This window comes from Giraffa tippelskirchi, chromosome 5 (genome assembly GCF_054371585.1).
Source record: "Giraffa tippelskirchi isolate mGirTip1 chromosome 5, T2T-mGirTip1v1.2.pri, whole genome shotgun sequence".
NCBI lineage: Eukaryota > Metazoa > Chordata > Mammalia > Artiodactyla > Giraffidae > Giraffa > Giraffa tippelskirchi.
The window spans coordinates 171,761,007-171,779,122 of NC_137279.1; the positions used below are offsets into that span (position 1 = coordinate 171,761,007).

Sequence of the window (18,116 nt, forward strand, 5' to 3'; positions counted from 1 at the left end):
AGCCCAGCAGGTTTGAAGTCTGTCTCCCATCACAGCATGCACTCACCGTTTTTAGCCTAATTATTTGAGGTTGCATTTGACTGGTTCTTCCCATGCAGGCTGTCTTCTGGAATGAGATTGTTTATGTTTGTTTTGTACAACTTTACCACATTTACTCACATTGGACATGTCAAAATGACAAAAGCCTTGTTGCTCACAGGGCTGGTGAGGACTTTTTCTTCTCTTTGGTTTGAAAGTCATTCTTCACCAGGTAGCCGGGGAATGGGGTGAACGCTGACACCGCTCTAAAAAGACGAAAGCAGGAGGGCTGGAGGGGCGTCTCGCTGTAATGACAAGCTCCAGAATGACAGTTAAACCCTTGTTAAGGTCAAATGACCTTTTGCAGACTGTCTGAGTTTTCAAGTGAGCCGCAGCGTTGAGTTCTGGTTAATTTTTATAACTTTTTTAATAGGACACATTAACGCTGTTATAAACCTTGTTAATTAAGCAATAATCTCAAACGCTCCCTCGCAGAGGGAGACATTCCCGGCAACTGCAGGTGATTAATATCTGGAGCCTAACGAAAGCCTTTTAATCAACCTCGGGGGCCGTTCAGTGCTCTTACCCCCAGGAAACGAGAGTGATTGGTATTCTGTGGAGGCCACTCTGGAAACCTTCCTCCATCTGCCCGTTTCTCCTCCTGCCTCTTCTCTGACTCACGCCGGGGCCTCTCAGGGCCATCACATCCACTCCCCTGCCCCCTCCTCTCCTCCTTTGCCTCTTCACCCACTCTGTTACCTTCCAGAGAACTAGAGCCCTGAAGCTGGAAGAATCTCCTTAGATGATCGGATTTGACCTGCTTTCAGACCATGAGACTGAAACCCAGGGAGGTTCACACTTGAGGTGCCCCAGCAAATAGGATTAGAGCCAGATTCGAACCCCTGAACTTGGAGACAGTCCTCTGCGCAGGACACACCCCTCATTTGGTTCAGGTTCCAGCAACATCAGTGCAGTTGTCTGCCTTACCCTGCCGCAGGGCTGGAGAGGGAACTCCCAGGGTTCTAGCCTGTAAGAGAGACAGTGTGGTCACAGTTTTATTAGATTGTGGTCAGGGATTTGATAGGGATGAGTCTGGGAGCACCAAGAATGTAGGCAGAGTGGGGTCTCTGGCTCAACCTGGGCGATTCCAAGATGAATGAATCTAGAAGAATGAGTGGGATTTAGTCAGGTGAAGGATGAGGCCAGGGTAATTGGGGAGGAGATGAGCCAAGACTGATTTGTGGGCCAGCCTGGAGTGGGGCAGGAAATGGAGTCAGCAGAGGGAGGACTGGAGAGACAATGCTACCTGCCTTCTCGTCTCAGTCCCGGTGGAAAGGCCAGCACAAGACAAAGTGCCGGTTAGTCAGGAAGTAGTGAAGGTCAGCTGGAAGCTTTTAAACCCTTCTCCGCAGGGAGGAGACGTGCTTCAGAGAAAGAAGGCCTATAGCACACACACCTGCAGCCTGAATGGCAGCAGGAGGCAGGCTGGCTGTGTGCCCCGGGAAGGGCTCAGAGCAGAGACCACGGGGGATCTTGCCCACACTTAACTGCTCTCCAGGCCTCGGTCTTGTCTCATGTGGGTGGAGGAGTTAGCACAAGTTAATCTCCATGATTCCTGCCGGTACTGACACTCTGCATCGCTGACAGAATTGCCTGCTCTGCACTGGCCTGGTAGACAAGACTGTGTGTGTGCATGCGTGTGTGCTCAGTCCTGTCTGACTCTTTATGACCCCATGGACTGTAGCCCACCAGGCTCCTCTGTCCATGGAATTTTCCAAGCAAGAATACTGGAGTGGGTTGCCATCTCCTTCTCCAGGGAAGACTTTGTTCATCCTCCATAGCAGTTCCTCGAGACTGGGTTGCCATTCCTGTTTTACAGACAAGGAGGATCAGGTGCAACAAAGTTAAAAATCTTGCTCAGGACTCCATACCCCAGGGTTCATTCCCCACTCGCAGCCATAGTCCCCTTATGTGCAGAATTATCATGTCCCCTCAGGTTTCCTTAGAAAAACATTCATGCATCCATTCATTCATTTAACATTCATTTATTTACTTACTCTTGCCCCTGTGCCAAGCATTGTGCTAGACCCTGGGAGCAAACAATGGCATATACATAAAATAACTGTGACAACCCCATACAGATAGATATAGTGTTCCTTACAATTTGACGAAATCTTGCAAATTGCAAAATGTTTGTATCACATCCTTCATGGCAGCCATCACATGTGGTTTCTTATCCCCGTTTAGTAGGTGAGGAATCTAGGGCAATGATTGGCCTCAGGTCCCGGGCTAGGAAGTAGGCCACCATCAGGCTCCAGTCAGGTCCCGTCTGGGGCTCACTCTCTGCCTCCTCTCAGCAAACGGCCGAGTCAGTGCGAGTGGCCGTCCTCAGCCTCGTTAGTGATCACCTCCCTGTGGTCAAAACCGTAACAATCAGTTAAGATGTATGCATACTGAACTTTGAGGGCTTCCTGGTGGCTCAGTGGCCAACGCAAGAGATGGGGGTTCCATCCCTGGACTAGGAATTCCCCTTGGACTAGGAAATAGCAACCCACTCCAGTATTCTTTCCCGGAAAATTCTATGAGCAGAGGAACCTGGTGGACTACAGCCCATGGGGCCAGTGGTGGATTAGTCAGACAATAGAACACTACTCCTCAGTGAAAATAAATGACCTGCAGCAGTACTTACACTTCAGCATGGGTAACTCTCAACATTGAATGGAAAAAAAAGAAAGTCAGATTGATATACAGAGTAGGGAGACACTTGTAAAAAGTTCAAACCAGGGCAAGAGTAGACGATACGTTATTAAAGATGTGTCAGTCAGTTCACTCACTCAGTCGTGTCCGACTCGTTGCGACCCCATGGACTGCAGCACGCTAGGCTTCTCTATCCGTCACCAACTCCCAGAGCTTGCTCAAACTCATGTCCATCAAGTCGGTGATGCCGTCCAACCATCTCATCCTCTGTCATCCCCTTCTCCTCCTGACTTCAATCTTTCCCAGCATCAGGGTCTTTTTCAATGAGTCAGTTCTTCACATCAGGTGGCGAAAATGTTGGGAGTTTCGGCTTCAGCATTAGTCCTTCCAATGAATATTCAGGACTGATTTCCTTTAGGATGGACTTTGATCTCCTTGCAGTTCAAGGGACTCTCAAGAGTCTTCTCCAACACCACAGTTCAAAAGCATCAATTCTTCTGTGTTCAGCTTTCTTTATAGTCCAACTCTCACACCCATACGTGACTACTGGAGAAAGCATAGTTTTGACTAGACGGACCTTGGTTGACAAAGTAATGTCTCTGCTTTTTAATATGCTGTCCAAGTTTGTCATAGCTTTTCTTCCAAGGAGCGAGTGTCTTTTAATTTCATGGCTGCAGTCACCATCTGCATAAAGATGTGTGCGTATGCGTTAACATGAAAAGAAAAAGAAATTAAGAAGAGCAGTTTCCTCTGGTGAGGATGGGGAGTGGGTAGGATGGGGGAGGAGTGTCTTGAAGCTTCAGAGGGACCCCATTAGGCAGGGGAGTGGGCACATGGGCATTGTGTCGTTATTTTTAAAGTGTAAATTTACAGTGTAGATCTCTTTTCTCAGTACATTTTGTGTTGAAAATTTTAAAAGACAGCCGTGCCAGCTATGTGAATTGGTACTTTGCAGTATGTCAGGAGGCACATTCTCCTTTCTCTTCCGTAGAGACATGTACTTGAACGCACCATTAATCCTTGGCCTTCTTGTTTCTTTCCCTGTCTAGAGTGTTTGTATGACAGAATAGCACAAGAAACCGTGGATGAAACTGAAATTGCACAGAGACTCTCCAAAGTCAACAAGTACATCTGTGAAAAAATCATGGATATCAATAAATCCTGTAAAAATGAAGAACGAAGGGAAGCAAAATACAATTTGCAATAAACTTGGGATTTTTCATAAAGCCTTCTCGTTTTCCTTGCTTGGCGTGTGATTTGCGGGCGATGGTGTTGTCCAGATCAGACCCCACCATGCATGGTGGTGTGCAGGCCAGGAACCAGTAGGGTTCTGGGGTCAGCCGGCCTGTTCTGAACTTGGACTTCTCACTCCAAAGACGGCAGATGGATTTGCTGAGATTCAGGCAGCAACCTGGCACCAGAGTTGTTCTGGAGATGGTGAAAATCCTGTCCTTTCGGAAGGGGATGAAGTGACTCTGAGTTGCCTATCACTCGGCCAAGAATTTGAGCTGATATTTTTACCATTCAAGGACTTCTATCTTTGTTCCTCTATTTTGTTCTATAATAAAGCTTCATTAATTCTTTGCTGTAGACAATCTTTATCCTCATTTATTTAAGGATGGATGTTAAGTGTACAGTGGACGTGACCAGTGTCCTTTGAGGGGCAGAACATTCAGGCTGAAGGAAAGAAAATTCATAATGGGTGTAACTGCTGTCTGCAGATCTGAAGGGCTGTCTCAAAGCAGATTACTTTCTCTTACCTCAGAGGACAGATCTAGGTCCAGTCACCTCTCCCTCAATGTGATCTGAGCCTCGGCTTCCCTGGTAATTTGAGTCAATCTGTAAAGGAGTGTGAGGGGATGGTAATGTTAGATGTGGTTCAGGGTTACCTTCAGGAAGTTGGAGGCAGCGTCACCTGGTGTCGATTCATTTATCCTATCTTGTATCTCAAGTGATCTTTCAAGTTGCATAATTTGTATCTCATTCAGTACCTGCGTCTCTAAAGTGCCTAGTGCACAATCAAGCAAACCACATTTGATCTTCCTGTTGATTTATACTTCCTTTCTGTAATGCCTGTGCCTATGAAGTCAGCATCGGGCTTCCCTGGTGGCTCAGCTGGTAAAGAATCCGCCTGCAATGTGGGAGACCTGGGTTCGATCTCTGTGTTGGGAGGATCCCCTGGAAAAGGGAACGGCTACCCACTCCACTATTCTGGCCTGGAGAATTCCCTGAAATGTATATAGTCCATGGGGTTGCAAAGAGTCGGACACAACTGAGCAACACACACACGCACACACACATATATGTACACATGCACACATGTATGTGTGTTTGTGTGTGTGTATACTGCTCAATAAATATTGGCAGTCATTTCTGGTTATTGACTTTTAGGCATTGGTTGGAAAACTTTGGCATCTGGTTTCTTTAATGCTTTATCCACTAAACCATTAGATCATTGGTGGTCTGTAAGCAAAAGCTCAGGGTCACTAGAGTGAATAGTGGATGTGACTACCTTTATGAGAAGTTTTACTTTGGTACATAAAATAATTCTTTATGTGAAATATTATATGCTTGCTAATAGGTTGTATAAGTGTGAATTTCCTTTTATGGTGTTTTCCCAGCTCTCCACAGACTAGCAATGTCATCTTGGACCATGCACTTAACTTCTCAAAGTCCTTGCCAGTACAATGAGGAAAATAATGCATACCACACAGGCTATGTGGATAATTAAATAATAATAACAACGATAACAGATACTTAATATGTGCCAGGACTTTTCTAAGTGTTTAGCATAAGTTAATTGATTAAGTAAGTAGAGTTTGTGACACTTAGTAGAATTCAATAAATTCTTGTTATAAAGATGTATTCATTTAAATGGTGGGGGCAGCTTGGGCATTAGTAGTGTGGAACGCATGAGAGGCTGGGGAAAAGCATACATCATATTTGAGCTTATCCCCTTTCCTCCCTAAGCATGACGAACACTGAGAGGCTCTATGCATTTCCCTACACAGACTAATATGATATGATACCTGCTTAAAGGTACTTTTAGGTTGAGAGTGTGGCGAGAGTCATGGAAATACATGTTTAAAATGCTGTGACGTGGAAGTGCTTTAGGTAATGTACAGCTTATATATCAGGGACAGAACAGGGTTATGAGAGACTGGGGTCTGAGTTCGCATCGTGACTTGACCACCTTTTGGAAGGTCACTTGACCCTTCTGGAGCTCGTTTCTTCTAAAGTGGAGGTAATGATTCCTAACTCAGCACTGTTGTGGAAAGTAATCTGGGTAATATCTGGAAAAGGAACTGGCTAATATCTGGGAAATGAGTCTCAAAGAGCCATGCAGATGTTATTGATCCTTAGCTTGTAAGGCAGAATAAAATCAGACATGGATGTGACAAGAAAGGACTTAAGAGCTGTTTCTGATGGGGAATCTGGATGGGTGGGGCAGGTGTTTTTATACCATAGTTAGACTGAGACTTTTTGAGCACCTATTGTATACCTGATGCACTGTGACTCTTGTATGAGGGCAGGGCCACTGTTCTTATATTCATACAAAAGAGGAAATGGGCTCAGAAAAGGTTTTGGCCAAGGTCTCAGACTTGTCAGCAGTGGAGCTGAGTCAGAATCCAGATCTGGGCAAAATTTGCCCTTTTACTTCCACTGAAAGCTGAGTGGAATATTATGGTCTGGGCTGAGAATCTAGCCATGTAATCTCAGAGCATGTTTAGGAGAGTCCCAACATCAGTAACCAATCAATGGAAATTGATCTCATTAATTCAAGCCATTTGGAGAGATGGGAAATGATAGTATCATTCATGAGGATCTACAGTTCATTACATTCAAATACATACACAAAGCTCAAGTTCATTTCGTGTAGCAGGGAGCTTCCCAAACTTGCCCAATCTTAAGAATTTGCTGAGGTACTTAAAATACAGATTCCTGGGCTTTGGTTTAGAGAGCTGGATTCAGTAGATCTGGGATAGAGCTGAAAACATGTATTTTAACACTACTGCCAATATCTCACCCAGTGGCTCAGTGGTAAAGAATCCACCTGCCAATGCAGGAGATACGGGTTCTATCCCTGGGTTGGGAAGATTCCCTGGGTAGGAAATGGCAACCCACTCCAGTATTCTTGCCTGGGAAATCCCATGGACAGAGGAGCCTGGCTGGCTATAGTCCAGGGGGTCGCAAAGAGTTGGATATGACTTAACATGCGTACCACACAGCAGGCCAGTTTTGAATAACACCAGTCTAGTAGACTCATTAGAAGTCCTGCTTTAACAAAGGAGCAAGAATGTTTCCTAAGTAAAAAGACATGTGCCTTCTAAAGTGCCTGGCAATGTTTGAAACTGAGAATAAATTTCCTCTTAAATAGCTGAGGATCTGCCCGCAAACTTTGTCCAAAGTTACGCTTCCATGCTCACCAAATGCTGTGGACACGATGCAGAAGGTGACTTTCAGTGTAGGCATCAATGATTTCCCCTTGCTTTTACACTTAGAGTCTTCTTTTTGCTTCCTGTGACAGGCCAGTGAGCGTGGAGGACAGAACAGTCAATTCTGAGTTGGCAGAGCCTGAATTGGTGAGGTTTGGGCCCTGTCTTCAGAAGCCCCAGCCACAAGTTCTCTGTTGCCAGACCAAACAGAAAGATGTGGCTTATTTTTACTTTCTAGATGAGGCAAATAACAGTATTAATGACTGTTCTGTGCCCATGGGTTTCTTAGATGCATTTCTAAATTATGACTTTTTTTGGAAATTATGAAGAAATGAAAACCACTTTATAGAAATCTTTGGGAAAATAGGGGAAACATTCCAAATTGCACAGATGCAAGCATTGTGATGTATTTCTTCTAGTCCTTCATTCAAGAGCATAAATGTGTATTTTACATACCTGTGGTCATAGCATATGATCGAGTTTATATCCTTCCCTTTCTGTTTAATATATTTCCCTGTTGCTCCATGAAATGTATAGGCATCAGTTCAGACATCCACCCAGTGAATAGACATCAAGCTACAGTTGGGTAAACCACCTGGCCAGCTGTGGGGCCAACCCACAGGGCTGCCAGTCCACGGAAGGCCTCTCTGCATACTTGGGTCCAGTGCAGTGGTGAAATGAGCTTGAGTTTAGAAGTTGAATGCATCTGAGGTCAGGTCCCAACTCTAACACCTGGTACCTCACTTGAGGCGAGTTCCTGCAGCTTTCTGAACACTGGCTTCATCTGTAAACTAGAGAAAGTAGTATCTAGTTTGGGGGTTGTTAGGTGGACTGAGGATATAATTAAGGCACCCCAGTGAGAGTGGATGAATGGCCACCAGTGTTAATGTTGCTTTTCCTCTCCTCACACCCCTTCACCTCACCTGTGTGTGTGCCTATCCTGTCTCTGACCTGCTCTGACCTCTCACACAGTGACCTTGGCTTTCAAACCTGCCTTTGGCCCTCCAGACATCCCGTGCTCATCCAACAGTGCTCAGTACTCATGGGCTTTTCCCTGTGCTGGGCAACTAGGCTCACAGTCCACCTTCCAGCTTTATTCGCCCACCTCAGCCTCCACCCTGCCACTAGCCAGCCCATTGCCCTTCCTTGAATTTTTAGGTTGTTTATAAATAAAACATCTATGAAGATTTTTGTGTGCCTGGATTTCCCCTTTATATTTTCTGTCATTTTCTTAGGTTCATTTTACCTGGGTCAAAAGGAGTAGCAAGTTTTCTCATTCTTGATATGTATAATGGGTGTGACCATGTTTTAAATTATTTTGCCAACCTAACAGTGAAAATTGGTACCTCATTCTAATTCCTTTGGTTATTTCTGAGTCTGCACATCTCTCCAGAATTTGTTTTTTTTGTTTGTTTGTTTATACAACTGAAAGCTTAACTTGTAAGAATTTCCAGCAGAATTCATTTCATTTTCTGTATATACTTTTCTCTGGATCAATGTGTTTGTTTACCTTGGGCATATTTTTACTTTTATATCTGCAAATAGACATACCAACAGATCTTTTCATCACTTCTATTGAAGGGATGAATCAGTTTCTGCCAAGCAGCTTCATAGGCTCATGGAACCTAAGGGTCAAAAGTGAACATCAAGGTCCTCCATCCAGATATCCTCTTTACTGAAAGCAAATGCCTTTCCAGACTGTGCTGGAATTCCTCCAGGCATGGAGAATTCATCTTCCTACAAAAGAGTCCATCCAATTATTGCCATCACTAAGAAGTTTTTCTGTTGAGCTAAAAATCTACTTGACTGAAACTTCTGAGGCCACTCAAATTCTCTCCTCTGACGTCACACAGAATGCTGCTGCTCATAACCCTCTGCAGAGTTGAAGGAGGCAATCTTGTTTCTTCATGGACTAATAAATAGCTCAAATTCCGTTCTGCCATTTCCCACCTAGGGAAGGAAATAGTGAGGACTCTGGGGATTTCTCTGGCAGTCCAGTGGTTAAGATTCTGTGCTGCCAATGCAGAAGATGTGAGTTCAATCCCTGGTCAGGGAACTAAGATCCCACATGCTGTGCAGTATAGCCAAAAGATTTTTTAAAAAAGAAGAAGAATACCAGAATAAAATGCAGGCATGGTAATCACTGTCAAAATAAGAGTGATGCCTGGAAATGAAAGAATTAAAAAAAAAAAAAAAAAGAGTGAACACTCTGGATTTAGATAGCCCTGTGTTCAAATCTTGACTGCCACTTTTGAGTGTCTGACCTTGAAAAAGTTCTCAATCTCCCTTAGCTTTACTTTTCTCATCTTAAAAATGAAACTATGATACCTGTCTCAGTTCAGTCAGTTCAGTCATTGAGTCGTGTATGACTCTTTGCAACCCCATGGACTGCAGCACTCCAGGTCTCCCTGTCCATCACCAACTCCCAGAGTTTACTCAAACTTATGTCCGTTGAGTCCGTGATGCCATCCAAAACATCTCATCCTCCATCGTCCCCCTCTCCTCCTGCCTTCAATCTTTCCCAGATCAGGGTCTTTTCTAATGTGTCAGTTCTTCACATCAGATGGCCAAGGCATTGGAGTTTTAGCTTCACCATCGGTCCTTCCATTGAATATTCAGGACTAATTTCCTTTAGGATGGACTGGTTGGATCTCCTTGCAGTCCAAGGGACTCTCAAGAGTCTTCTCCAACATCATGGCTCAAAAGCATCAATTCCTCAGTGCTCAGCTTTCTTTATAGTCCAGCTCTCACATCCACACATGACTACTTGAAAAACCATAGCTTTGACTAGATGGATTTTTGTTGGCAAAGTAATGTCTCTGCTTTTGAATAGGCTGTCTAGGTTGGTCGTAGCTTTTCTTCCAAGGAGCAAGTGTCTTTTAATTTCATGGTTGCAGTCACCATCTGCAGTGATTTTTGAGCCCAAGAAAATAAAATCTGTCACTGTTTCCATTGTTTCCCCATCTATTTGCCATGAAGTGATGGGACCAGATGCCATGATCTTAGTTTTCTGAATGGTGAGCTTTAAGCCAACTTTTTTACTCTCCTCTTTCACTTTCATCAAGAGGCTCTTTAGTTCTTCTTCACTTTCTGCCACAAACGTGGTGTTATCTGCCTATCTGAGGTCATTGATATTTCTCCCAGAAATCTTGATTCCAGCTTGTGCTTCATCCAGCCCGACATTTTGCATGAAGTACTCTGCATATAAGTTAAATAAACAGGGTGACCATATACAGCTTTGATGTACTCTTTTCCTGATTTGGAACCAGTGTGTTGTTCCATGACCAGTTCTGTTGCTTCCTGACCTGCATGCAGATACGTCAAGAGGGAGGTCAGGTGGTCTGGCATTCCCATCTCTTGAAGAATTTTCCACAGTTTGTTGTGATCCACACAGTCAAAGGCTTTGGCATAGTCAATAAAACAGAAGTAGATATTTTTCTGGAACTCTTTTTCAATGATCCAGTGGATAGTGGCAATTTGATCTTTGGTTCCTCTGCCTTTTCTAAATCCAGCTTGAACATCTGGAAGTTCACAGTTCACGTACTGCTGAAGCCTGGCTTTGAGAATTTTGAGCATTGCTTTGCTAGCATGTGAGATGAGTGCAGTTTGCAGTAGTTTGAACATTCTTTGACACTGCCTTTCTTTGGAATTGGAATGAACACTGACATTTTCCTGTCCTGTGGCCACTGCTGAGTTTTCCAAATTTGCTGGCATATACAGTGCAGCACCTTCACAGCATCATCTTTGAGGATTTGAAATAGCTCAACTGGAATTCCATCACCTCCACTAGCTTTGTCATAGTGATGCTTCCTAAGGCCCACTTGACTTCACATTCCAGGATGTCTGGCTCTAGGGGAATGATCACACCATCGTGGTTATCTGGGTCATGAAGATCTTTTTTGTACAGTTCTTCTGTGTATTCTTGCCACCTCTTCTTAATATCTTCAGCTTCTCTTAGGTTCATACCATTTCTGTCCTTTATTGAGCCCATCTTTGCATGGAATGTTCCCTTGGTATCTCTAATTTTCTTGAAGAGATCTCTAGTGTTTCCCATTCTATTGTTTTCCTCTATTTCTTTGCACTGATCACTGAGAAAGGCTTTCTCATCTCTCCTTGCTATTCTTTGGAACTCAGCATTCAAATGGGTATATCTTTCCTTTTCTCCTTTGCCTTTTGCTTCTCTTCTTTTCTCAGCTATTTGTAAGGCCTCCTCAGACAACCATTTTGCCTTTTTGCATTTCTGTTTCTTTGGGATGGTCTTGATCCCTGTCTCCTGTACAGTGTCACGAGCCTCCATCCATAGTTCATCAGGAACTCTGTCTATCAGGTCTAATCCCTTGAATCTACTTCTCACTTCCACTGTATAATCGTAAGGGATTTGATTTAGGTCATACCTGAATGTTCTGGTGATTTTCCCTACTTTCTTCAATTTAAGTCTGAATTTGGCAATAAGGAGTTCATGATCTCAGCCACAGTCAGCTCCCAGTCTTGTTTTTACTGACTGTATAGAGCTTCTCCATCCTTGGCTGCAAAGAATATAATCAATCTGATTTCTGTATTGACCATCTGGTGATGTCCATGTGTCGAGTCTTCTCTTGTGTTGTTGGAAGAGGGTATTTGCTATGACCAGTGTGCTCTCTTGGCAAATCTCTGTTAGCCTTTGCCCTGCTTCATTCTGTACTCCAAGGCCAAATTTGCCTGTTACTCCAGGTATTTCTTGACTTCCTACTTTTGCATACCAGTCTCCTATAATGAAAAGGACATCATTTTGGGGTGTTAATTGTAGAAGGTCTTGTAGGTCTTCATAGAACCATTCAACTTCAGCTTCTTCAGCATTTCTGGTCAGAGCATAGACTTGGATTATTGTCATATTGAATGATAATGAATGGTTTGCCTTGGAAATGAACAGAGATTATTCTGTCGTTTTTGAAATTTCATCCAAGTACTGCATATCGAACTCTTTTGTTGGCTATCATGGCTACTCCATTTTTTCTAAGGGATTTTGCCCACAGTAGTAGATATAATGGTCATCTGAGTTAAATTCAACCATTCCAGTCCATTTTAGTTCACTGATTCCTAAAATAAAATGTCGAAGTTCACTCTTGCCATCTCCTGTTTGACCACTTCCAATTTGCCTTGATTCATGGAGCTAACATTCCAGGTTCCTATGCAATATCGTCTTTACAGCATCGGGCTTTACTTCCATCACCAGTCACATCCACACCTGGGTGTTGTTTTTGCTTTGGCTCTGTCTCTTCGTTCTTTCTGGAGTTATTTCTTCACTGACCTCCAGTAGCATTTTGGGCCCCTACCGACCTGGGGAATTCATATTTCAGTGTCCTATCTTTTTGCCTTTTCATATTGTTCATGGGGTTCTCAAGGCAAGAATACTGAAGTGGTTTGCCATTCCCTTCTCCAGTGGACCACATTTTGTCAGAACTCTCCACCATGACCCGTCTGTCTTGGGTGGCCCTACGCGGCATGGCTCATAGTTTCAGTGAGTTACACAAAGCTGTGTTCCATGATACCTGTCTCACAGGGTTGTATGTAGAGCTATATAAGAAAATGTGAGGAATGCACCTAGGCACCGTATCTCTTAGTTCCCTCATCCTAAGAACTCGGACCATCCTGATTGCTCTCTTACAGATGTGCCACTAAACCTGGGGTTCAGAACTAGATGCTCTGGAAAGGGTCTGACCAGTACTACTAGGAGCCAGTTGTCATTTCTGGCTCCTGAATGGCCTGTCTCTACTAGTGTGTCCCAACCTTGAATTAGCATCTTTAATGATAGCCCCAGTTGCCTTATCTGTTATGCAGTTGTTTCAGTAACAATACTGGCCTGCCGTGCCAAACCTACAGCCCTCACTCTCCCAGTTCTGGGCTGCAGTAAAAGTGGTTCTTTTTGTTCCCTTTTTTTCTTCCCTGCTTCAGCTTAGCAGCTATGTATACCCTCCTCACCTCAATCATGTGTTCTTAAATATATTTCTGAAATGAAATACAGGATCTTGCATGCATCCCAGTTCCATTTCATCGTATTGGTTTTGGCCCAGCATTCCATCTGGTTGAGATCTTCTTTTCCATTTGTGTTTAAAATACAAAACAAAATGTAAGGAGAGCCAAAGCCAAAAAAGAAAATGCAGCCATAATCCCCAAAACCAAGTCCAACTGTGTGTTCACTGCTAGGCGCCCCTCCTGTCTATCCAAGGAAGCACCTCTTTGCTCATGGCAGTCAGCCAGCCTCCCAGGATCCTGTCTTGTTCATTTAACGTCACATGGCAGACATTTCCCCCTCTGCTGCCTGGTGTGTGTAGCTACCATTTTAATACCCTTCCAGGCACTGGGCTACAGTTACCTCCTTATATCTCTTCACTGTACATTTTGTTGTCTCTAGTTTCTTACTGTTAGAGATAATGCTGTCATGATCATTTATAGTTGTTTGTTTCTTAAATTTCCAGGAGTGAGCTAATTGGGTTAAAGGGCAAGAACATTTTCATAGTCCTTTCTGTGTTGTTGTTCTATCTATGTTTGTTGTATTGCTCTCCAACAGGTTAAGCCATGTCTCAAGCAAGGTGGACATGCTTGTGCCAGTTTCTCACAACTTCACCAATGTTTGGAATTTTTAAAGAAGTTTGGGAAATTCGCTTTCTATACAAAAGTACTTTATCAACTTCTTCCTATGTGAATTGTCAATACACATGTTGGCGTGTTTGAGATTCTTAAGGAATTTCATCTTATGCTTTATTCTTCCTCCCAGTTTTATATTATATAAATACGATCTTTTGTATCTTCACCAAGTTATCAATAATAATGTTTAGGTCAGTGAAGAGAAAAGAACCATGTGGTCCTCCACTAAAGACCCCACTTTTCCTCACCGATTACCTTCTCTGAGCTGGATGATTCTCATAACTAGGGCTCTTCTACCTACATGTAATCAGGCAGGACCTCTAAGATGTAACAGTTGAGTTTATACCATAAGGATGAGAATGGCTGTGAGGAAACGATTTGTCTGTCAGTCCATCTCTCACCTCATTCACCTTAAACATGTTGAGTATCTAGTCTTTGCCCAGCACTCCAAGAGGCATTGCTGGTTGGGTCCAACCAGGAAGTCACATCTTAACTGTGGCCCCAAACCCTTCCCAGCATCCCAGAATGCACCCTTTTGGCCATATGTGATCTGGTACCCAAGGATCTGGTCATGTTTCCATTTCTTTAGCTAATGGAGAGAGAGATTCAATAGTCTAACCTCACCAACATCTCTATCTGGAAGTTCCCCCATGAGTAATTATGGAATCATCCAGTCATTCCACAAATATCTGAATATCTTCTAAGGGTCAGTCACTAGTCTAAATGCCCGAGACATATCAGTGAAGACAAACACAGGAAAACTTAAACTCTAGTGGGGGTGGAATGAAATGGGTAGGAAGATTAACAGTACACTTGGTAAGTAAAAGGATGTAGAAGGTGACAAGTGCCATGAAAAAAGGAAAAAGTAGACCGGGGGAGGCAGATTGGGTATGCAGCAGGGAGAAATGGTGTGCCCAGGGAAGCTTCATGGGGAAGCTGAGATCAGCACTGGGTAGGAGGCCCTGCCCAGGACCCTTGCCATAGGATTGAAACTGAAGTGAAAGTGTTGGTCGTTCAGTCGTGCCTGACTCTTTGTGACCCCAGGGACTGTAGCCCACCAGGCTCCTCTGTCCACGGAATTCTCCAGACAAGAATACTGGAGTGGGTAGCCATTCCCTTCTCCAGGGGATCTTCCCAACCCAAGGACTGAACCTAGGTCTCCTGCATTGCAGCAGATTCTTTACTGTCTGAGCCACCAGGGAAGCCCCTGCACAGGAATGGAAGTATCTAAGGAGTGTGAGAAGTGTGGGACATTAAATCTGTCCTGTCTACCTGGAACCTCACTTTTATTTCAAGATGGGCATTCATTCATGCCTGGGTCATTAACTATGGTAAACCTATCTTCCCCTGGCTTGAAGACTCAGTTCACATATTTCCTCTAAGGACATTTTCCCACCACTTCCTCGAAGGACTCCTTCCCTTCTATAGTTTTCCAAATCTCCTCCCTTCCTTATCCCCCAGTCCCAGCCTTCTCAGCATCTTAACGCTCAGAGCACTGCATTGTAATGTCTATTTAGTTGTCTCTTTCCCTGAGACTGTCAGCAAACTGAAGGCCGGACTGTGTAAATTCCTCTCTACACCCCTTTGCGGAGCCCTTACTGTATGCCAGGTGCAGGAGATGTAGATATGGACAATATTTGTTTAATTAACTAGTGTTTATTGAGCACTTACTATGGTGCTCAGTTTCTCACGCAGCCGTGTGAAGCGGATACTGTGACCACCTGCTTTTCACAGATGAGCAAACTGACTTACAGAGGTTGAGTAACTGACCCAAGATGGCACAGCTGTGACCAGGAGGAGCCAGGACTAGCAAGGAAGCTGGAGTGGCTCCAATGCCTGGTGTCTTCGGGACCATGATATGTGTTAACTTAGATCACTCACGGACACAAGCTGTTTCTTCTGTGTGAACTTTCCCAGCTGCCTCTGGTCCATGACCTTCTCCTTCTTCCTCTTGCAGGAAGTCTTCAGCGCTCCCTCTCTGGGTGGGGCCGCCTTCCCCTGCTCTGTGGCACCCTCTCATGCCCTCTGTTGGTCTTGTCAGCCTGCATTGTCGCTGTGCATCCATCTTTCTCACTGTGAGCCCTCCAAGGCAGGGCCACTGTGTGTTCATCTCTGAGTCCCAGGCCCAGCACAGAGTCCGGTGCTGATGAAATGAAGTGCTGCCTAGAATCCCCACCCCTGATGACAACAGCTGTGGGAAATCAGAGACCAAAGAAATTCTTTCTGCCAGAGGGTTTAAGAACTTAAGGGATGAAAAAAGTCCTTCAGAGGGTGTTATGAGACCTTCTTGGTCTTGTTCCTCTAGGATAGACTGTCATCAGGTCGAGAAAGAAGGAAAGGATTTGGCAGAGGTCAAATCTGAAGAATCTGACCTCACACTGCTTGGGTCTGACTCGGGGATCTACTACTTACCAGCTCTGTAATCTTGGGCAAGTTATTTATTTGGTTTGGGCTTCAGTTCCTTCCTCCATAAAATGGAAATATCAGTTCCTATAAGCATTAAGTTAATTTCTATTAAGCACTTAAAACAGTAGCTGACACATAGTGAGCACTGTGTAATGTGAACAAGGGGCAAGAGGTCAAAGAAGGTAGGCATTTGAAAGAGTAGAGATGAGGTTGGTATTGAGGGAGCCGCCTGGCAAGGTGGGCAGGGTTGGGATCCTGGGTGCGCCTTGGTCTCAGGCTGAGGTGCTGGGCTCTGGGGACCAAGTTCAGCTGCTGAAGGATCCCACTGGCCACAGTGTAGTGACTGGGGTGGAGGGAGAGAGAAGCGTCAAGGGTGTTTGTGGAATAACCCAGGTGAGAGATGGTGAGGGGAGGGGGCCCACTGTCCTTCCTCCTGAAGTGTTGGCATTGCCAGGTGGGAATCAGGCTGTGAACAGCATCCTGCAGCCATCCACATGGGGAGTGCCCAGGGCCGCTGGGTCTTTATGCACTTTCTGTGCCCTGGACCCACTCTGTGCAGGCCCTGGTGGGGACTCAGCTCATGGAGAGGCAAACCTCCCTCCAGGAGAGGGGGAGATGAGATGTGTCCAGGGACGGGGTGCAGATTGCAGGCCTGTATTTGTCTCATGCCAGGTCATCCCTAAACACTTCCTTGGTGCCAAGGAAATGGTGTGGGTATGAAACGATGCTACAGGTTTGGAGCTTTCCTCCACAGCTTATCAGGGGCATGACCTTGACCATGGTACTCGACCTCCGGGTCCTCAGATTTATCAGGTATGAAAAATGAATAACAGCATTTTAGGGCTGTTGCATAGCATGCTGCGCACACGGCAGGCACATAGTAGGTGCTCATTAACAGGTGCTGCTCTTCCTCTCTGCATGATAAAAGCAAAGAGGACTACGCACTCGGTCAAGAGCATCTCACTCGTCTATGCTATGGGTGGGCCTTGCACTTCCTTTCTATGAGCCTTAGTGTCCTTAGTTATAATGCATGCATGACTGTGCCTGCTCCACCAGCCTCTGAAGCTACCATGGCCTCGCAGCATCATGATGGCCAAGGCAGGGCTTGGAAACAAGAAGTGCTTCCAATGAGGAGGTGGGTCCCTGACTTCCTCCTGTTCCCCTTTCCCCTCCTTCCCGTGAGGCAGCAGATCTCAGCTTGGGATATATCCCTTCCCAAAACTGGGGGGAATTCCTGGCCCTGAATGTGAAAAATGTGAACCATTACTGAGAGATTATCAGTGTGGGCAGGAGGGAGGCTGGAGTTCTTCTTCCCAATGGCTCTTTAAATTATTTTCATTTTGCTGACTTGTGCACTTTTCTGAGCTCAGGAGCTTTGGGAGATGGTTGTAGGTCAGTTATGCAGAAAACCTCATTGGCTCAAGTCTCTTGAGGGAGGAAGAGATTTAACCCTTTGTAGCCCATCCCAGTGCTGCTTTCCTGGGCCCAGGAGGACAGCTGACCTTTGTAGGACTGGGGCTGCCCTTTAGGGAGCCTGGTTCAAGACCAAGTACACCCTCTTCAGATTTCCAGTGTCAGCCAGTCAAAGGCACAGATGGAAAAGAAACCCAGCCAGATTTGGAAGTACCTTCCTGAGTTTCAAATTATGACTTTAAGATGGCTTGTTTTCTTTCTTTCTCTTTCATTCTTTTTCATTTTTCTTTTGTTTTTAAGATTGAGCATTTGACCTTTCACTTTCCTTATTTAGAGCGAGAAGGAAGCTGACAGGGGTCCACCTCTCCCATGCCCTTTCCTCTGCCCGGGATCAAGGATCTTTCCATTAGCTCCTCCTGTATGTTAGGAGCTTCTTCTTGAGCTCCTCCTGTATATTAGGATCCACAGTGAAGACTTCATGTAACTAATCATTACAACAAGAATATTAGGGCTTTGGTGTTA

General features: G+C 44.8%; 1 protein-coding gene across 13 annotated transcripts in view; it reads left to right on the plus strand.

Annotated features, from left to right (window-relative positions):
• LOC145504408 (BEN domain-containing protein 5) overlaps window positions 1–18,116 on the plus strand; it is a 1,377,102-nt gene that overhangs the window by 1,151,679 nt on the left and 207,307 nt on the right. For 5 of the 13 annotated variants that reach the window (XM_081485140.1, XM_081485141.1, XM_081485152.1 and 2 more), the window contains one exon: window positions 3,765–4,305. The exons of the other annotated variants lie outside the window; for them this stretch is intronic. In XM_081485140.1, the coding sequence (XP_081341266.1) occupies window positions 3,765–3,922 (158 nt within the window). In that variant the 3' untranslated portion in view covers window positions 3,923–4,305. Of the gene's footprint in view, window positions 1–3,764; window positions 4,306–18,116 lie in introns of those variants that run through there. 13 annotated transcript variants of the gene reach the window in all.